This window comes from Saccostrea echinata, unplaced genomic scaffold, assembly GCF_033153115.1.
Source record: "Saccostrea echinata isolate AGI-Se365-2 ecotype Australia unplaced genomic scaffold, CSIRO_AGI_Sech_v1 ptg000009l, whole genome shotgun sequence".
Lineage (NCBI taxonomy): Eukaryota > Metazoa > Mollusca > Bivalvia > Ostreida > Ostreidae > Saccostrea > Saccostrea echinata.
Window position 1 is genome coordinate 32,808,888 of NW_026889758.1, and position 18,930 is coordinate 32,827,817.

The window sequence follows — 18,930 nt, forward strand, 5'->3', positions numbered from 1 at the left end:
AATGATAACATGTATAAAATCATAAGTAAAATATTTTAAAAACTTGCTTTAAACTAGGTCTTAATTGTTGTTATTATTTTCAATTTCATTGTCATTTCTCATCAGATAATTATTAATTTATGAATTTATAAAAAAGAGTTTACAATAAGTACTCCCCAACCTGGGAGTGTGTAAGATATGAAAGCAGAAGATTTTCCGGATAATAAAAAAGTGGTAAAAGTGCATAATAAATAAAAATTAAAAAGTTGTTCAATCAGTAAAAATTGTTTTGTATATGCTACAGCTGCGAATGACACATGGATAATTTTTTCTACATCATTGCACCGCGCCGTGCAGCATAGGCTACTGCCTACTCTGCAGAAATCATGGGCATAGTCACGTGACAAAGATCCAGGTATCAGCACGTGGTTCATCTTGAGCATCTTCATTTTGATGACAATGAATTCTCATCATTTATCATTGACTTTATTACATCGATGTATCAATTTGATGAACAAATGCACTAAAATTTCTATTTATTTTATTTCTTTTAATTTATTTATTTATTTTGAAGAAGTCTGAAATAAAAATGATCACTCTTCAAGCTTTGAATATCCCGTGCTTTCCTTGCATGGATGCTTTTAAAATTTTGAAATTCCAAATTTTGTTTGCGGCCGATTTGATGCTTTGCATCAATTTTACTTGTTGTTAATGTTTGCGTTTCTCGGGGTGTGTTCAATTTGTTAAACTCTTCACACATCAATGAACACAGACTGACAATACTGGTGAGTTGGTTTGCTTTCTCACATGTCTACTCTGAATTTTCTGGATTATAGTTTTAATATTTGTCATTAATACAAACAAAATTTCTACTTTCCTTAAGTACTAAGGATAAAGTTTACTCTGTGAAAGTGCAAGGATGTGTCAATCAAACGCGTCCCGAAATTCGTAGTTTCAATAATTTCCAGATAAAATAAGTTTTTTGTCATATTTCCGTGTGAAATGCTATAGCTACATATAAGCCATGATATTATACAGAAAATTTGAGAAAATATTAACTTCAAATCTGTGTCAAAGCTCCTTTAAGTACCATTCATGTTAGGACACCCTGTACTTTTGTACTTTATAGTATCTATACATGCATTAGGCCTTGTAGCGGTAATATATACTTATAAATGTAGCAATAATGTATCCTATTTTGTAGAGGTAATGAGAATGTAGCGGTACCTATGACTATTTTGAAAATGTAGGGTAATGTAATGCACCATTCCAAAACTTCTCATAAAGATTTGTTTAGTTGAATTAATTTTTTTTCTGGACAGTGCATACATGTAGGAATTCTCTGACCAACATAGTTGCATGTCAATTTAATTCGTCCTTGACGTCCTCGTGTTCCGGCTTTCTGAATCAGATTACAGGCACCTGACGAATGGATGGTGTAACCCCCCCCCCCCCCCCGCTTAGAAATGAGAATTTCTATTAGACTCAAAAAATACATGAATTCCTAATCTATCTTTCCTATATTTCGAAATATCATTTCCGCTTTTGTTAAGTTTTAGAGATTGGCCCTAAATACTAGTAAGGGGGGGGGGTTACACCATCCATTCTTCAGGTGCCTGTGGAATAAGCACTTTAATTTAAAATCGGTGAACGTGTAAATTTGGTGTACACATTCAATAATGATCAATTAATTGACAAATTAAAAAAAAATATTATAATCTATGCATGATTTATTATCAATTTTATTATTTAACAAAATGATTTTACATTTTACACGTATTTAAATATTTTGCCAAGCCAAACATTTTCATATCAATACAGTGTCTTTGTCGCATATGCAGTAATCATCAAGACCGAAAGTTAATCTGACGATCGACATGAGCCCCAGGCAAGGTACCTAGACATATACAAGGTATAAATGGAGACTAACAACTAAATATCAATCAATTTTTTAGGGGCTTACTGGCCAAGGGGTTTATTTAGTTATGGCCCCCATTCTAAAAAGTTGATGCTCACTGAACAAATGGTCATAGCATTAGTTTGTGAGCATTTGGCTCAAAGAGCTTATGAAAGGGGTTCACAGTCTAACATGCACCCAATTTTAAAAGAATACCGGATTTTGGTTTTAGAAATCAATACCGTTACATGTAGATTTTGTCATGTTATGTGTATGTGCAGCATATCTATACTTATAAATTAATAAATTTTGCAAATAAACTCCGAAACGGGTGCACCAGAGTTCTTACTTACTCCTCTAAGAATACACACGATACAAGATGATGTCCGTAAACTATATTTAATTTTCACTTGCATAGTAAGTATCGTACATTAAATCAAAAGTCTACTTTTATTTTCTATAAACAGCCATGAAATAGCAAAAACGTGAGTACGGTGGCGTTTCCGGTTGGTGGATCTAAGTTACTGACAATTTTTAATGAAACTGACAACAAGCAATCGTTTATTTATTTCATTAAACGTCATTACTGAATTATTCAATCAAAACTTGATTTAAATGATATAAAAGAAATAAGTTGTGATAACTGATTAAAAAGGAAAATGTGCAAATTATTTTCGTCATTCACCGATCGTAATATTGACGGAAGCTTCTAGAACATCATATAGCATCGAGCCCGATGTTAAAAAGAAAATTTTAACATAAAAAAGAAAGTTTTTGTGTGAATGGTTATTGAAATAATGGTAAATCATTGATAACACTGTAAGTTGTGAATATATTTATATATCGAAAGACTATTACATATATTTAGCAGGTTTTCTTAATAAATCTATCGATAAAATTTGTATAGATTCCTCACTGAGAGCATCGTGGCAACGAACCCGAAGTGCAATTTGTACTTTGTAATAAACTTGCTTACATGAAAAGAGAAAATTAATGAATAAGGCATTGTTCATGTTCAAATACAATTATGCTGTAAAATGTTGTGCTTTAATCAATACATTTCATTTTTTTCTGAATATAGTCTTTTGTATCAAATACTCGGCCTATTCTAGTGGCGGATCCAGAAATCTTGAAAAAAGGGGGGTGGGGGGGCGACCAGTTTGGGGTTGGGGTAGGGATCACGCACACACCGCAAAAAAAAAATGATTTATTAAATTTCATGTATATTTTGGACACAAAACGGGAGGGGGGCTGCCCCCTCTAAATCCGCCAGTGTACTCATAGGGCGTTATATAAAAGCTAATTTTTACACAGGTACTTGGGTCTTGGATTATAAAAATGTATGTACCTTATTGATATGTAAAAAAAAGGTAAGGTACAGTTTTTACATATCAATAAGGTACATACATATTTATAAACCAAGACCCAAGTACCAGTAAATTTTTACCAAAAAAAAAAAAAAAAATAAATAAATAAATCAATTTCTCAGTAGAATGTGGATTTCTTGACGGAAATGAAATAAGAGCATCTGAAGTACAATATCCATAATATAGTATATACAATATCCATAACATAGTATATAGGTAATAGGTTTCACAATAAACGTCAATTTATTAAAATTTTTATTTAAGTTTTACAAGGGGGGGGGGGGGGATGGAGACGTATTGTCTTCTACTTCATGCGGGATTTTGAACAAATCCCCGCGCTTGCGCGGGATTTCATCTAGTGATCTTAGATTTTCTTGTGAAATCTTAAAAAGTGTTTGTTTGTCAAAGAGAACAATGAGATTACATACCCCAAATCACTTGTGACAGTTTTTAATAAAATACAAAAGACACAAATACATGTAATAATAATTTCCTCTTTTTTCCCAAATATAGGACATTTCAAAACAATTACTCTTTACTGTTATTAGGTATACAGAGTCTTGGAAACACACACACACACACACATACATACACTCTCTAAAAGTAATTACCTTGAACACATCACAACTTAAATATCATTAAAAACGGATTTATTAATCATTCATGTTTTTCTTACATTAATAAAGCCTTCATTATTTCAATGTTATAAATATGCTCAAAGTGAAAAAACATATCATGTACATTATACATGTTTTTGCCTTTGTACATATACATAATTAGACGGTTGTTTGCAGGTAGGCATTTTAAATTTTGTGCAACTTATCTGTTTCTAAAACATGTAATTGATAAACTGCAGTATTTTTTATTCCTTCATAAATGAGAAAAGACAGTTAAAAACCAATTATAATTGATGATTAAATATAAAGAGATCCATCAGCAGGTCCTATGTATCCAACAGCAATCAGAATCACATCCACAATTGTCCACACCCCCAGACCCCCAAAACTAAACAGTTTGCCCAGTGCCTCCTTCCACTGTCCAAGGTAAAAACGGTCCACTCCAAATCCTCCAAGTGTAACACTGTAATAGGATTACAAGAGAGGTGTAACTGAGTAACAGCTAGTGCTACTCCAAAATGAACGATCTAATTAAAATTAGACCTTTCATCTCGCTCTTTGTAAATTGATTTGTCGCTCATGAGCGACAAATCAATTTACAAAGAGCGAGATGAAAGGTCTAATTTTAATTAGATTGCAAAATGAACAAAGTAAACAAGTACAGTTGAACTTCAATCTCAAATATCAATATCTCAAATATCAATTATATGAATACCGTATTTGGCTGAATACAATACACACTTTTTTCCTAGAAAATGTTTCTGTGAGAAAGCGGTGTGTATTTTACACGACATTAGGATTTTGATAGTTTTTTCTTTCAGGTGAAACATGGCTATCATACGGACATATCGTAGTATTACCTAGAGACATGCGCAATCTCAGTCCCATCGAGTTTGAGATAATAAGGTTTGACTGTATATTTGAATTTCTAGACTAGCTCCCATCAAATGACTTTCATGATGATATGTGTTATTATCCGCTAACAAATGTGAAATATTTTTCTTGTACTACAAGAGCTACAGCTATTTTATTTTTGCTGTCTTTTGAATTCCCCAATCAGCCACAAGAAGAACATTCTATGTATGTGCATTAATAAATTTTTTCTGTAAAAAACCTGTTTATACCTTAGAGCCAGTGCTGTTGACCACTTGTATCCACTTGTCCAATTACAAAACTTTCGCTTTTGAAAAGTCCTGTTCCCTGATTATGATAATAAAACAAATACATTGCAGCCACTTTTGTGAGATATATTGCATAAAAAAAAATATAGTACAATGCATGCACAGTAATGTAAGGTCAATGGCACAATAAAGCGATGGCTCGATGACAAAACGGTGAGAAAGCATGATGTCAGACAAAGATGCTATGGCATGACAATGTGTGATGAAAATGGTGCAAAAGCACAATGGAGGAATAGCAAACATGGCTTCATTGTCATCGTTCCATCATGCCATTGTTATCACACCATCTTGTCATTGCTATTGTAGCATTGCTTCATCACTTCATTGTGCCATCGCACCATCGTCATTGCGCTATCACACCATCACTTCATCATCATCACTCCATCATCATCATGTTATCATGTCATTGCACTATTTACCCAAACCTTGATGGTGTGATGATGCAACAGTGAACTACATGGCCTTATCTGGATTCCATAAAATATTGATAAATATAAATTTATATATATATATATATATATATATATATATAATACACACACACACACACAAACTTGTCTAATCCAGACACCACTCCCTCCAAAGAAATTGGCTTGATTAGACAACTTATCGGATTAGACAACATTTTAAAAAAATGAACTTACTGAAAAGGACTTAAAGTTTACATTATATTAGGCAAGATTTTGGATTATACAACATCCGGATTAGACAAGTTTCACTGTATATATAGAAAGAGACTTACCTAGACAAAAAACATTTTCCCTCACTTGACACTCAGATACGTATCGTTTACGTGGAGCATCTCTAACAGCACATGTTGCATTCACCTTGCTGCATGTGTAATTGGATTCATGCAGCTGGTAGCAATACCGGCAGTTGAATTTTCTAGTTTGATCCCTAGAGCCCTGTGTCAAGCAAAAACATTTCAGGTTATTCTTATACAGGTAAATCAAGCTGATAATCAACTACAGTACAACACAAAGGATTCATTACACACTATTCATTTATAAAATTATGCTTATGATAAAGAGAAAACCACAATGCAAAGCAATACACATCATGGCAAACCATGGCCAAAATTTAAGATTCTCTCCCTTCTGGTCATGGTTGAAAGAGAATATTTCACAGCTCATTAAAATATTGATCAATGCGAGTAAAGCATAGTTGGAAAATAACTTTTGATGCAACCTTTCAATATCCAATTGCATTTATTGTATATTGTTCAATGTAAGGCCATTCCAAGTTTTTTCTATGTTTAGCGTCCACCCATCTTTCAAATACCTACCTAGTACCTATTCGCAGAAAACACACAAACCAAAAAGTAGAACACAAGTCTTTATAGTCATAAAAATGATGTCATCCAAAGGATTTGATTCCATTAATCTATTTTTTCTATATCTATTCTATAGAAATATCTATTCTTCAGCAAAATCAAGGTTTTAAATGCTTACAATATTCCAAATATGACATATTGTAGACAAATACTTAGATTAATTCACAGAATTCAGTGATTTTGACCAGAATAAACAATTTCAGGACTCCTGATTTTGTTTGTTTTTTCTGATATGGGGTGTCAAAAACCAAGGCGCACGCGGACGCTAAACATAGAAAAAACTTGGAATAGCCTAATTGCAATAAAAATAATCATTTTAATTGGTTTAGAACATGATGTCACACATTAGGTGTAATTATCCAAGATTATGGCACTTTATGTGCTCAAGCAGCCAAGTGCAAGAGAGAGCTATAAGTGGACTATGGACCACGACTGAGATGATTTTGATACATAGGACCACAGCTTGAGATGAGTTTGATACATAGAAAATTTTAATTGAATATTATTTATCCGAATGAATTTGACACTGTAACACTTATCAGGCAAGAAGTGTTAACCATACTGGGGTTTGAACCCAGAACCTTCTGTTAATTTAACTGTGCAGCTACTCTTTCACTGAACTATCTGCATATATACCCACTCCCCATTACAACTTTCACCTTTTTACTTGTCAATGAGACTTGCCAAGCGAAAACATCACAAGACTAAAGTTTTGTTGTTAAACACCAAGAACAACAGATGGCAAAAGTGTCAATATCAACCAAACTGAGACTCAAACCTGGAATTTCCCGCTTACTATTTGTGTGTTCTAGCAACCATTGAGCTTACTGGCCAACCTACCCAATCCCCATTACATCTTTTCAGCTTGTAATAGCCAAATAGTCTGACACATGCACTTATGAACCTTATTGCAAGTGTAAATTTAATTAAATTTCTACTACCAAAATAAATGTACAATCTACTTTTTATGAATCAAATGATCCTCACCATGCATTTTACCCTCTCTTTCACTGTACAATTCACAGAGGTATCCTTTCCATAAGTACAGTGATAATTGAACTGACAATCAAGACACTCTGGTCCTAGTGTGTGACAATGAGCCCAATCCGGGCATCGAAGGGGCACAACCTCTGGAGTGGGAGTTGACACTTCAAAAGGGGTATAAGTCAGTGATGAATTAACATCTGGAGATGTGTTCTTTGATGTACTGACATTAATTTCAGGTAAATCTGTGACTGCATTAATAGATGTTAGATCTTCTGTTGAACCTGAAACATAATATAAACAATTAAACAACTTTCTGGCACCATTTCCTCATAAATTAAATACATATAGAAAAAAACTTTTATACAAAACAATAATCATATCATTGATTACTTGATTCAGTTTATGAATTCAATTAATTTGATGGCCGCTATTACTAATCATTACCATGTTAATAACATTTCGAATATTTGCATGAAAATCTTTCACCGAGAAAATTCGAAATCATAACAAATCATTCAAAAAAAGGCCTTGACCTCAGAATGAAGAGGCTAACTTACTTTGTGTGATTGAAGTAACTGCCAAGAAAACCGATGAATGTATAAATAAAACGATTATGATTCGTGTCAGCTGCAGCTCTCGATATTTTTTGATGATGTCCATTCCGTCATTTTTTCCCGGAATACGTATAGAACACAGTGTTTGATTGGATAAAAGAATGTCAGACACCTCGGCCCAACGACATCTCGGCCCAATGACACCTCGGCCTAAACTGGTCGGCCCAAAATTTAAGACACCTCGGCCCATACATAAGACACCTCGGCCCAAGCAAACTTTTATTAGAAAGTATTATATATTTCCAATCTGCGATGTCAATAAAATTTTGACCGAAAAAAGTAAACAAGATTCTTTTTAGTACTAAAAAGACCTTCCACGAGCTGCATGATTGACGATCATCAAGGAATAAAAAGACAATTATAATTTTAAAAGTGCTAACAGATAAACAAACAAGATGCCGCGGCGCATCCTTTGGGAGTCTCCAGTGCGTGTCATATTGGTGTCATTAAGGGAATAATTACGAGCAGGCTTAATCTGTTAATTGTGAGACAGTCATTCAGAACATTTACATCCATTTATTTCTTAAGAATTTCACTTACATTAAAAACTAGTTTGAGCACTGTTTTTTTTGTTTGTTTTTTTTAAATTTTATTTTAAGCTATCTGTATCAAACTATGATTTTCAATCAATGAACATGATGAAACATACGATGAAGTTCAGATCAATAATGCAATTATTTTATGTACTTAAACTATTATTTTATACGATTATTTATACTGACATAAGTATAAACAATAAAAAATGTCCTTTTTTTTTTTTTTTTTTTTTGTTAATGCAAGATTAACGACCGCAACCATATAGCAGAAATTCTCGCATTTACAAAAAAGTTACGGTTTAAATGAAGTCCATATATATCTTTTCACGAATTATCAACCCATCTCAGATGAAAAGTAATGCAAAATGAAACGATAAAATTCCGACAATTCTTATAGAAAGTCAAGATCATAAGAATGTTGATATATATCAGTTTCACTTAATTGTATATATTGGGGATTTTTCACAAGAGATAGATCTATGTTAGTTAACGTGCTGATCTGATTTGCTTAGGAAAGTGAACCAATTTTCTATTATAGACCCCCCCCCCCCCCTTTGACTTTTATCTTAAAAAATCATTTAACCGTCAAAAAGAATAATTACATCGATAATAATAACAATTCAGACAATGGATTAATTTTGTCCATCATAAAATTTCGCTTGGGTCGAGGTGTCTTTTATATGGGCCGACGTGTCAATAATCTTGGGCCGACCTGTGAGGGCCTAGGTGTCAGACGTCACGGGCCGAGGTGTCGTTGGGCCGAGATGTCTGTCTACCGGATAAAATCAACAAAGGTAGATCACTCTAATGTTTTGAGTGGCAAGCGAAAAAATGACAGCACCTGTTGTTTACATCACGAGAATAGAAACTTTCAGCGCCTGTCATAGGTTACACAGGTAGATATAAATCTGGCTGCAATGACTGGTCCATAGCCTTCCATTCTGCTCTCTATTTGTTTTTATTTTGACTATATATCTACTAGTCTAACTATTTTAGCATTTTTATCCTCTCCTCAGTCTTGTTACATGTGCTTAAAAAAGTGTCTATGATTTCACTTTACAAAAACAGCTTGGAACTTGGGGAGGAGGAAAATAAAACTACATATGGAAAATGTAACAATCCAAACGGACATGGGCATAATTATAAAGGTATGTAAAATATATTAGCTCATTTCAGTTGAGGAGTAATGACCCTCTGCTCTAGTAAATCTCAGAATTTTTATTTTTTGAACTATGAGGAATAAAGCGGTGCTTACTTTTTTCAAAAATAAATTTTATGGCTGACCATGATAGGAAGAAAGTTTGACACAGAAAATAGAAAGAACACTATTATTACTATTGAATAAAAAATATGAGGTATATAATCCACCAACTTGAATAAGTGATGTAACCTAGTGATACATGTACCCGTATCTTTAAATGCAGGACAATAAATCTGAAAAGGGTGCTTTGTAATTTGTATAATTAAGAAGATAAAAGGGAGAGGACATGACAACATACATTCATTGATACCAATGTTTGAAATAACCATGCGCCCAACTGCCTGAAACGCTCAAATTTTGCCACGGGCAAAGTGATCTGCACATATTGATGCCCTGCTGGACGTGTTAAAATTTCCCATAAATTAATTAATTTATGGGAAATTTTAAAATTCATATATTTGATAAATCTCTCTCAAATCAACCAAAAGTATTGGTAGTAAAGTGTAAGAAGCAAAGGTATAGAATTCATCATCCTATAAAATCGAGATCGAAGTTATGGTGATTTGGCCCAATTCACATTATTGCTAAAAACAGTATAAAAGACAATTATTTTCTCAAGCTAGTAGATTTTTGGCAGGTCTGACAACTTCCACTAGCAGTCAGCCATGCTAATTTTACGGTGAGTTTCAAACACTGATTGATACATGTCCCTGTATAATTTTTTTCTTTTTCTTCCTTGTCTCAGGGAATGAAAATTTATTTCCAATTTGAATCAAGGTTTTTTTTTGGTCATATTTAGTAATTTATTTTATCTTCTTTTTTTCAGTGGAGGTAACTGTCAAAGGACCAGTAAGTACTGATAAAGTCTGTCAAAAAAGAAGAAGAAAAAAAACCCTCTAAGACTTGTTTTTCCTAACATATTACAGTTGAACTTTGGTATCTCGAACATGGATATCTCAAATACAATGGATATGTAGAAGTGATTGGACAGCCCCAAGCCCTTTTTCTCTAAGTATTTTACCCTCAATATCTCGAACCCATGGATATCTCAAAGTTTTTTCTCAATCCCATCGAGTTTGAGATAAGGAGGTTTGACTGTATATTTCTCACCATTTTAGTTGTTTACGCCAATTGAATGTAATGTGATTTTGCTAGAATGAAGGAAATTTATAGATTGAAGTAAAACAAAGGTTTTATATATATATATATATATATATATATATATATATATATATATATATATATATATATATATATATATATATATATATATATTTGTGTGTGTGTGTGGAACAAATGGATCCTTGTTTTACTCAATCTTATAAAAAACGGATTGTGTTTTCCTAAGAATTTAATTAAAGCTGTGGAATATTTTATAAGTAAATATTCTTTAGGTCGATCCAGTAACAGGAATGGTTATGAATATTGTAGATCTGAAGAAGTTTATGCAGGTAATTATGTTTTGAATTCTGGCCAAATAGTGATGCAAATTCTAAAAAATTAATTAGGAGAGAATTGTAGAAGCAGATAAACCTGAGTGGAAATTAACCATATGAGTAATGTCAGTGTGGGAGTATTTCAGCTACTATGGGATTATTTTAATAGGTATTGGTCGATTTTTATGGATGACTAAGAATTAACAGGTTCCTGGAGACATTTATTACCTGGTCAAACATTTCATGAAAAATCAAGGCTATAGATCCATATTTACTGAGGTTGTAAATTCATGGATAAGGAACACCCATAAAACCCACGAAAATTGAACCCTAAAAATATAATACCTTTGAACTTCCTAATTTCAAACACCCATATCTCAAATACCGGTATCAGGTTCGTTCGCCCTATCTACCTGTTCGCATGAGTCCGTTCGCGCAAGGTCCGTTCGCCATTATTCTTGTTCGCCCTACATCTCGTTCGCCATATTATATATACAGTATATAGTAAATATCAACATTTATTATTAATTTTATTCAATATTTTACGACTTGGTGGGTATTTTTTTCAAGTGTTGCTACAGTATTTTTTTTATTTACCGTAGTCTTAATTAAATAATTCAAATTTGATATTTTATGCTCTTTACATGCTTAATTGATTTAATTATACTTAATAATGTCACTGTAATTTAGGGGATCATACAATCTGCGTTATGTTTTGAAAACAATTAAAGGACTGAGACGTTAATTTCTGTTGGTCTGCTGGGTTTTTGATAGTACAGGTATTTATAGTGTGACCACATGCATACGTCTGTTGTCTCCCGTGTGCAATTTACGTACCAATGTACATATAATTTATTTAAAAAAATCCATTGGTTCATTATTCAACTTTCTGCAATATAAATAAGGCGAACGGACCCTGTGCGAACAAGTTTTAGGGCGATCGAACTCTGGGCGAACGGCAATGGGGGCGAATGGCGTCAAGGGCGAACAAGTTTTAGGGCGAACGAACATACAACCTCAAATACCTAGAATATGTCGAAGTGATTTGGCAGTCTCAACCACTTTATGTTTTACCCTATTATCTCAAATTCTCAGATACATGTATTTGGAAGTTTATTATCAGTCCTGTCGAGTTCGAGATAATGAGGTCAATCTAATTAAAATTAGATGTTCCGAATCCGCTCTCAAACATCTAACAACATCCCATTCGGGGTCACGTCAGAGCGACCTTTCGATTATGAATAAACATAAAAATTTTGGCCAATCAGATTCAACCTTCTGTATACAATTCTAAAATTAGTTCCACGGCTACTTCTTTACATTATTGATGCTCAGTAGACTGTCTTACGATGAATTAAAGTAATTTTGGTATAAATTGAACTATAGTCCGCCAGTCTGGCATTCTTAACTGAATAACGCAAACGAAAATGCACAAACTACTATATATCCCGCATGTCACATTCATATATAGCACGGTCTTTACCATGCATATTTTGTTTACTACGAAACCCCTCAGGCGTTAAGGTTTGGCAGTAAAAAAAGAATCGCATCCGAACTATAAGCCAAGATTTCGATGACGGCGATTTCATTGGGTAATCGAAAGGTCGCTCTGACGTGACCCAGAATGGGATGTTGTTAGATGTTTGAAAAGCGGTAGCGGATTCGGAACATCTAATTTTAATTAGATTGTAATGAGGTTTGACTGTATTTACATTCTGTATGTATGTCTCTTATAAAGTTTCCAAAGTTTTCAAATCTTCGGCATTCAAAACACCATAACGCAGACAGGGAGATCAAAAAGTTAAAGTAATGGTTTTATTTAGACATCACAAAGTATATAAAAGTGCAAGGTCATGAAAGAAAATCCAAACTCATGCCTTGAACAGTAACTGCTGCTCCCTCATTTAGCTATGCAAGTCTGGTGTGTATCATTTAAACTCAAAGAATAGATATTTTGTCAATCTACCAAGAAATCAATTGATGTAAATACATGTATAAGCATTGAATTGTAAATTTTGGACATTCAATGTGTCATAACAAGGACAGCTGTGCAAACAAATTTAAAATAAGTATATTCAGTAAGCGAGTCATATGAAGATGAAATATGTCCAAGGTGTATCATCTGACAGACTATTTGGTGAGGTACATGTATTTTAAACTGGTAATAAAAGAGAAAGAAGAATGTGATGCAGGTCTTATGACGATTTGATAAACAGTGTTGTAGATGGAGGCCAGTTATAAATGACCTCTTAGTTAGTTTCATAGTTACAGACCTAGACGGTAGATAGACATAAGTATGATAAAAGATAATTTAATTTATTATATGATTGTATAATTCCCATCTCTCTGATTGGCTGAGATTCAACAATGTTAGAAAAATACTACGTCATATTGACCTGCACATGACCTTCCAGGTCAATATAAGGAATTATTTATTCTACATTGGACCAAGAATAGATAGGGAAATTCCAAATTGATGCAAATAGTTTTGGAAAGTTATTTCACTTGCACCTGACTTCCACTCATATGAACGTAACATTAAGGCACATAGATTCTTGGGTGAGGGTTGGGGGGGGGGGGGGTGCAGGAGGCCTGCCCCTCTCCCTACCTTTTGAGAATGTCAAGTTTTAATTTAAATTTTAAGGATAAAAAATTTCAATGAAAGCCCCCCTCCCCTCTTTTATGGACCTTTACATCCCACCAAATATAATTTTGAGTTGGGAGAATTCTTTTCCTTTGTGGGGGGGGGGGGGGGGGGGGGTGTCAAAGATTTGTTTTCAGGTAAGTTGTCATTTTTTTTCCCTTTTAATGCCCCCTTTTTCAAAATCAATCCTATATATATATATATATATATGTATATATTCCTGACATTTATTTTTTCTACATTGCACCTAAACAAGAATTAAAAATTCCAAAATAATACAACTGGTTGTTTTTAACCCTGTTTCTCTCGTTATGTTCAGCTAGTACTTCAGTAGATGTGAACAAGTAAGATAGCAAGGATTGCTTAATGAGTGTGTGTCATTTAATCATATAGTAAAACAATTATCGCTGTTTTTTTCTGTCAATACGATAATTTAGCCACCTTCGATGTACAATATTAACCTCGCCCTTCGGGCTCGGTGAATATTGTACTCCTCAGGTGTCTAAATCATCGTATTGACCTCAAAAACCAGCAATAATAATAATTTAATAATTTTAATAATAATTTTTAATATAATAATTTCATAATTTGTGCTCAGGAAAGATTATAATTATTTAATTGTGTGAGGATTAGAAGATAAAATATAATCAGATTTTAATAAGCAGCAACCAGCATATTTTTGGAAAATGTGGGGTGGGGGGGGGGGGAGGGAGTCAGAAAAATAATTGACATCTTACCTGAAAAATCTTTGACAAGCAATTGAAAAACAAAGAAAATAGAGGAAAATTTCCCAAACATGTAAATTTTTAAAATACATTATCATTTGAGAATTTGACTTTACTGCAACAAAAGGGTATGGCCTCTCAACCTGCCTTTCAGTGGACATTTTAATACCAGTAAAAAATCAAGTTTTCAAGAAAAACTGGTTCAACACCCCCCCCCCCCCCCCCTCCCAACACCACTACTCTGGAACTTTGTGCCTGCTTTATTGTATATGTAATGCAGTCTTACTTTGTACTTGTGACAGCTAGATGTATAAAATGTAGCTAAAGTAAGAGGATATTGATACCTTGTGTTACACTGTTGTTTGTATAGAATTTTAATTAAAGCATTCATTTTTAGGATGCCATTATGGACACACTGGACCATAAAAACATTGATAAGGATGTTCCATACTTTAAAGACAAAGTGAGGTACCTACCGTAATCTTGTGTTTTAGAAACATTAGAGTTATTATAATTTAGTTATATTTTGTGACCATGCAGAATTGGTTCTTTTGTATCTTCACAGCACAACAGAAAACTTAGCAGTGTTTATTTGGAGTGAAATACAGAAAAAAACACCTAAGGACTTACTTTATGAAGTCAAGATTCATGAAACGGATAAAAATGTGATTGTCTATCGAGGAGAGTGATAAATGTATTATTGTAATGAAATAAAAATTGGATATTTAATATGCTTCCCATTTTTGCTGCATCACACTAAAACAACAGGTGAAGCAGATCAGTAAGATTAATGTATTAACTTATTAAAACTGACAATGCTGCAGTTTTTAAAAAATGGGACAATTGTACATGTAATTCAGACTTTGTTGTATCAAGTGTTTTGCATTATGACATAGTTGTATGTTCAGTAGATAAAGAAGAATGCTGTTTGCCGAACAGTTACATATACGTGTACTTCCAAAATATTATCACATACAGCAATTCTTGAAGATAGAATCTTTGTACTGTGTTACTAAGACACTTCCCTCTACTCACAAAAAAAAATACTATTTATATTTTCTAGTGAAAATCCTTATTTGTGCAACTTATAGTATGTAAGTATTTATAAAGAAAAGTGTATGTATATGTATGTAATGATAACTGTAATTTTGCTGGTAACTGTTTGATGTGAATAAAATGTATAGTGCGCCTTCTTTCTTCATTAATCCTCAATCCCTTTTACAATTTTTTTTTTTTATATGAGATTACATTTATATAGAATGCACTAGCATAATCTCAGTTTTATCAAATACAAATTACCGTATTGATTTAGTATTTTCTCTGTGATAACCCTCCAACAGACTGACAGTATTTGACATTTCATAAGTCAATCATGTGCTGTACCAACTTCAAAGCATGTGACTTTTTGGATGTTACCATAAACTGCCTCATACAACAGGTCGAGGAATCTACCTTATATGGATATTGTTGTCATTGCGCACAGCTGTGCTTACCGCGAACAAAGGTCCAATCCAATGATAGAACAGCAAAGCATGTTGGTCTACTACATGTTTACATTTTTTACTACAAACACCTGGTTCAGTCAAATTGACGACAAAATTTCAAATAACTGTGGGAAAGTCAAATAATAACTATTTTTAATTTTTTTGTGAAACATACAAAGGTTAGGTTCTAATTAAGATCTATCATGCTCACATTTACACACAAAGCCAATTTTCTATGTTTAATAGTACGTTGAAATACCACTCGCAAAGTCTTCAAAAGTAATAAAAATCCATTTTTGTAACTTGATATTGGTACATTTGTCATGCTATTGGTGATATTTGTTGTTGCTTTGTTATTTGTTTACTAAAAAAAAGTTAAATTAAAAAAAAAAATTATTACTGTAGACGTGCCTCAGCCTGCTATTTGCCAACTGAAACTATTTGTGGACTTGACACAAGCATAGATGCATTTGATTCAGTATTATAGATTTTTCAGTTTCACTTTGATGTGGATCAGACATATTGTGAAATACATATTAGTAAAACAGATTTACCATGCTTTCTTAAGTCACCTGAATCTGTTGACTGATCTACATGTATCGTTGAACTTTTGGCTTTCTGTCAAATTAATTTGGGTACAAAACATCTACAAAAAGTAAAATTAAAAATTTTACTTTCAACCCTCCATGGGAGATCCAAAATTATACCTTTTAAATTTCTATTATTCTTGAACATATAGCACAAATGTCTGCTTGATGAAAATGAATTAAAATCCCTCTGCCAAAATTATGTATGATCATTCCCCTTCCCAGGGGAATAAGTATAAGCAAAAAAAAGGGGGTGGGGTGGTTGTAAAAATCGTGAGAACTTCTGGGCCGTAAGTGACAACTTCATGAGAGTGTAGATTCTAAATTGTTCAAATAAAAATTCAATTCACATTTGTTCAAATCAAGGCCCCATGGGAAGGGGGGATGGGACCATAACAGTAGGGGGCCAGTTTTACATGGAAATATGTAGGGGGAAAATCTTCTCAAAAACAACAGGTTATTTTTGCAATATGCAAGTATCCTCAGATAGTGCAAATGCAAGTTTGTTCAGATTGTATGCCCTATATAGAGTGGGTTGGGCTACACTGGGTGATAAAAGTTTAATAGGGGAATACATAAGGAAAATGTTTAAAATCTTATTCTCATGAATAGCTAACCCATGATTAGTGATTTTAAGAAGCAAACATCCTCAAATAGTGCAAATTCAAATTAGTTCAAGTGGCCTGGGGGTGGGGGCTTGGTCTTCATGAGAGGATCAAAAGTTTCATATGGAAGTATGATTAGGGAAAAAAAGACAGCAGGGCCACCAATAAATATTAAAATGCAAGATGCTGTAGATCCAAATTCTTTGAAATAATCATACTGGGGTAAAGTGGATCCAGTACATTAAGGGATCAAATATTCATATGGAACATAAAGAAACAAATATTTCAAAATTCTCTTCCCAAACAATTACCCATGATAATAAGCAAATACAGTGCAGATTTACATTTCAAATCATGGTCCCTGGCACCAGTGTGGAGGGGCCAAAATGGGTACCAGTATTCCAAATTTTACCTGAGAATATACAGGAAAGTGAAAAAAGAAATATGAAAGCAGGATAACACTAGGTATATTTATATGCCAACATTCCCATGTGGTATCGATTCAATCTATGTTCAAATTATGGACACAGGGTTTAGGGTGGGGCTAAAATAAGTGATCAAATTTTACAATTGGAAAAAGTTTTTGAAAATATCCAGCGCAGCAAGGCCACATTATCCAGAATTCCCATCTGTGGATTAAAGTTGGTAAAGTCATAACCCCTTGGGGCTAGGGTAGGGTCATAATATGGGGACAATTTTTTTCTCATGGAAATGTACAGGGAAATTAGAAATATGTCCATAGGACATGAATGCCCCGCCAAGGGTATATTAGTAATGCAATATGAAAATTTGTATTAGTGTATGAAATTTGATGAGAACATCTTGAATAGTTTCTTTAAAATTGAAATTGAAATCTAAAATGTTTGATATGAATGATAAATTCTCACCAAATTATGTATAAGTGCATAAGCTTACATAAATATATCTTAAATGGTTTCTTTAAAATTAAGCAAAATGCAAATTTACGAAAAGTGAGGTCAAGGTCCCAGAAAAGTTCAAGGTCAAACATTTTTGATGCAGTTGAATAGTTCTCATAAATACGTATCAGCATATTAAGTTTGATAAAAATATTTTAAATGGTTTATTTAAAACTGAGCTAAACACTAATTTAAAATAAATGAAGTTAAGGTCAAAGGAAGGGTCAAGGTCAAAAAATGTTGATGCAGTTGAAAAGGTTACCTCAGTATGGATCAGCATATGAAGTTTGACACTAATTTAAGAAAAGTGAGGTCAAGGTGAAAGGAAAGGTCAAGGTCAAAAAAAAATGTTGATGCAGTTGAAAAGGTTACATCAGTATATATTAGCATATGAAGTATGATAAAAATATTATGAATGGTTTCTTTAAAACTGAGCTTAACACTAATTTAAGAAAAGTGAGGTCAAGGTCAAAAGAAAGGTCAAGGAAAAAAATATTAATGCAGTTGAATAGCTCTCATCAGTATGTATCAGCATATGAAGTTTGACACTAATTTAAGAAAAGTGAGGTCAAGGTCAGAGGAAAGGTCAAGGTCAAAAAATGTTGATGCAGTTGAATAGCTCTCATCAGTATGTATCAGCATATGAAGTTTGTTAAAATTATCTTAAGTGGTTTTATTTAAACTGAGCTAAACACTAATTTAAGAAAAGTGAGGTCAAAGTCAAAAGAAAGGTCAAGGTCAAAAAATGTTGATGCAGTTGAATAGCTTACATCAGTATGTATCAACATATGAAGTTTGATTACACTCTCTTGAACGGTAG

The 18,930-nt window shown here is 33.2% G+C and overlaps 2 protein-coding genes across 2 annotated transcripts; one reads left to right on the forward strand and one right to left on the reverse strand.

Annotated features, from left to right (window-relative positions):
• Window positions 1-3,677: 3,677 nt before the first annotated feature.
• Window positions 3,678-8,041, reverse strand: LOC133183601 (TM2 domain-containing protein 3-like). The gene is made up of 5 exons (XM_061318536.1): window positions 7,919-8,041; window positions 7,362-7,642; window positions 5,784-5,946; window positions 4,985-5,060; window positions 3,678-4,323 (listed from the first exon to the last, which is right to left on the reverse strand). Exons 1-5 carry the CDS (start codon window positions 8,019-8,021, stop codon window positions 4,158-4,160), a joined length of 789 nt encoding a protein of 262 aa, XP_061174520.1. The 5' UTR covers window positions 8,022-8,041; the 3' UTR covers window positions 3,678-4,157.
• A 1,267-nt stretch (window positions 8,042-9,308) lies between these two features.
• On the forward strand, window positions 9,309-15,710 carry LOC133183602 (6-pyruvoyl tetrahydrobiopterin synthase-like). Its single transcript, XM_061318537.1, has 6 exons — window positions 9,309-9,407; window positions 9,580-9,659; window positions 10,539-10,561; window positions 11,107-11,163; window positions 14,915-14,985; window positions 15,083-15,710. The coding sequence occupies exons 1-6, from the start codon at window positions 9,343-9,345 to the stop codon at window positions 15,204-15,206; spliced, it is 420 nt and encodes a 139-aa protein (XP_061174521.1). The 5' UTR covers window positions 9,309-9,342; the 3' UTR covers window positions 15,207-15,710.
• Window positions 15,711-18,930: the final 3,220 nt, after the last annotated feature.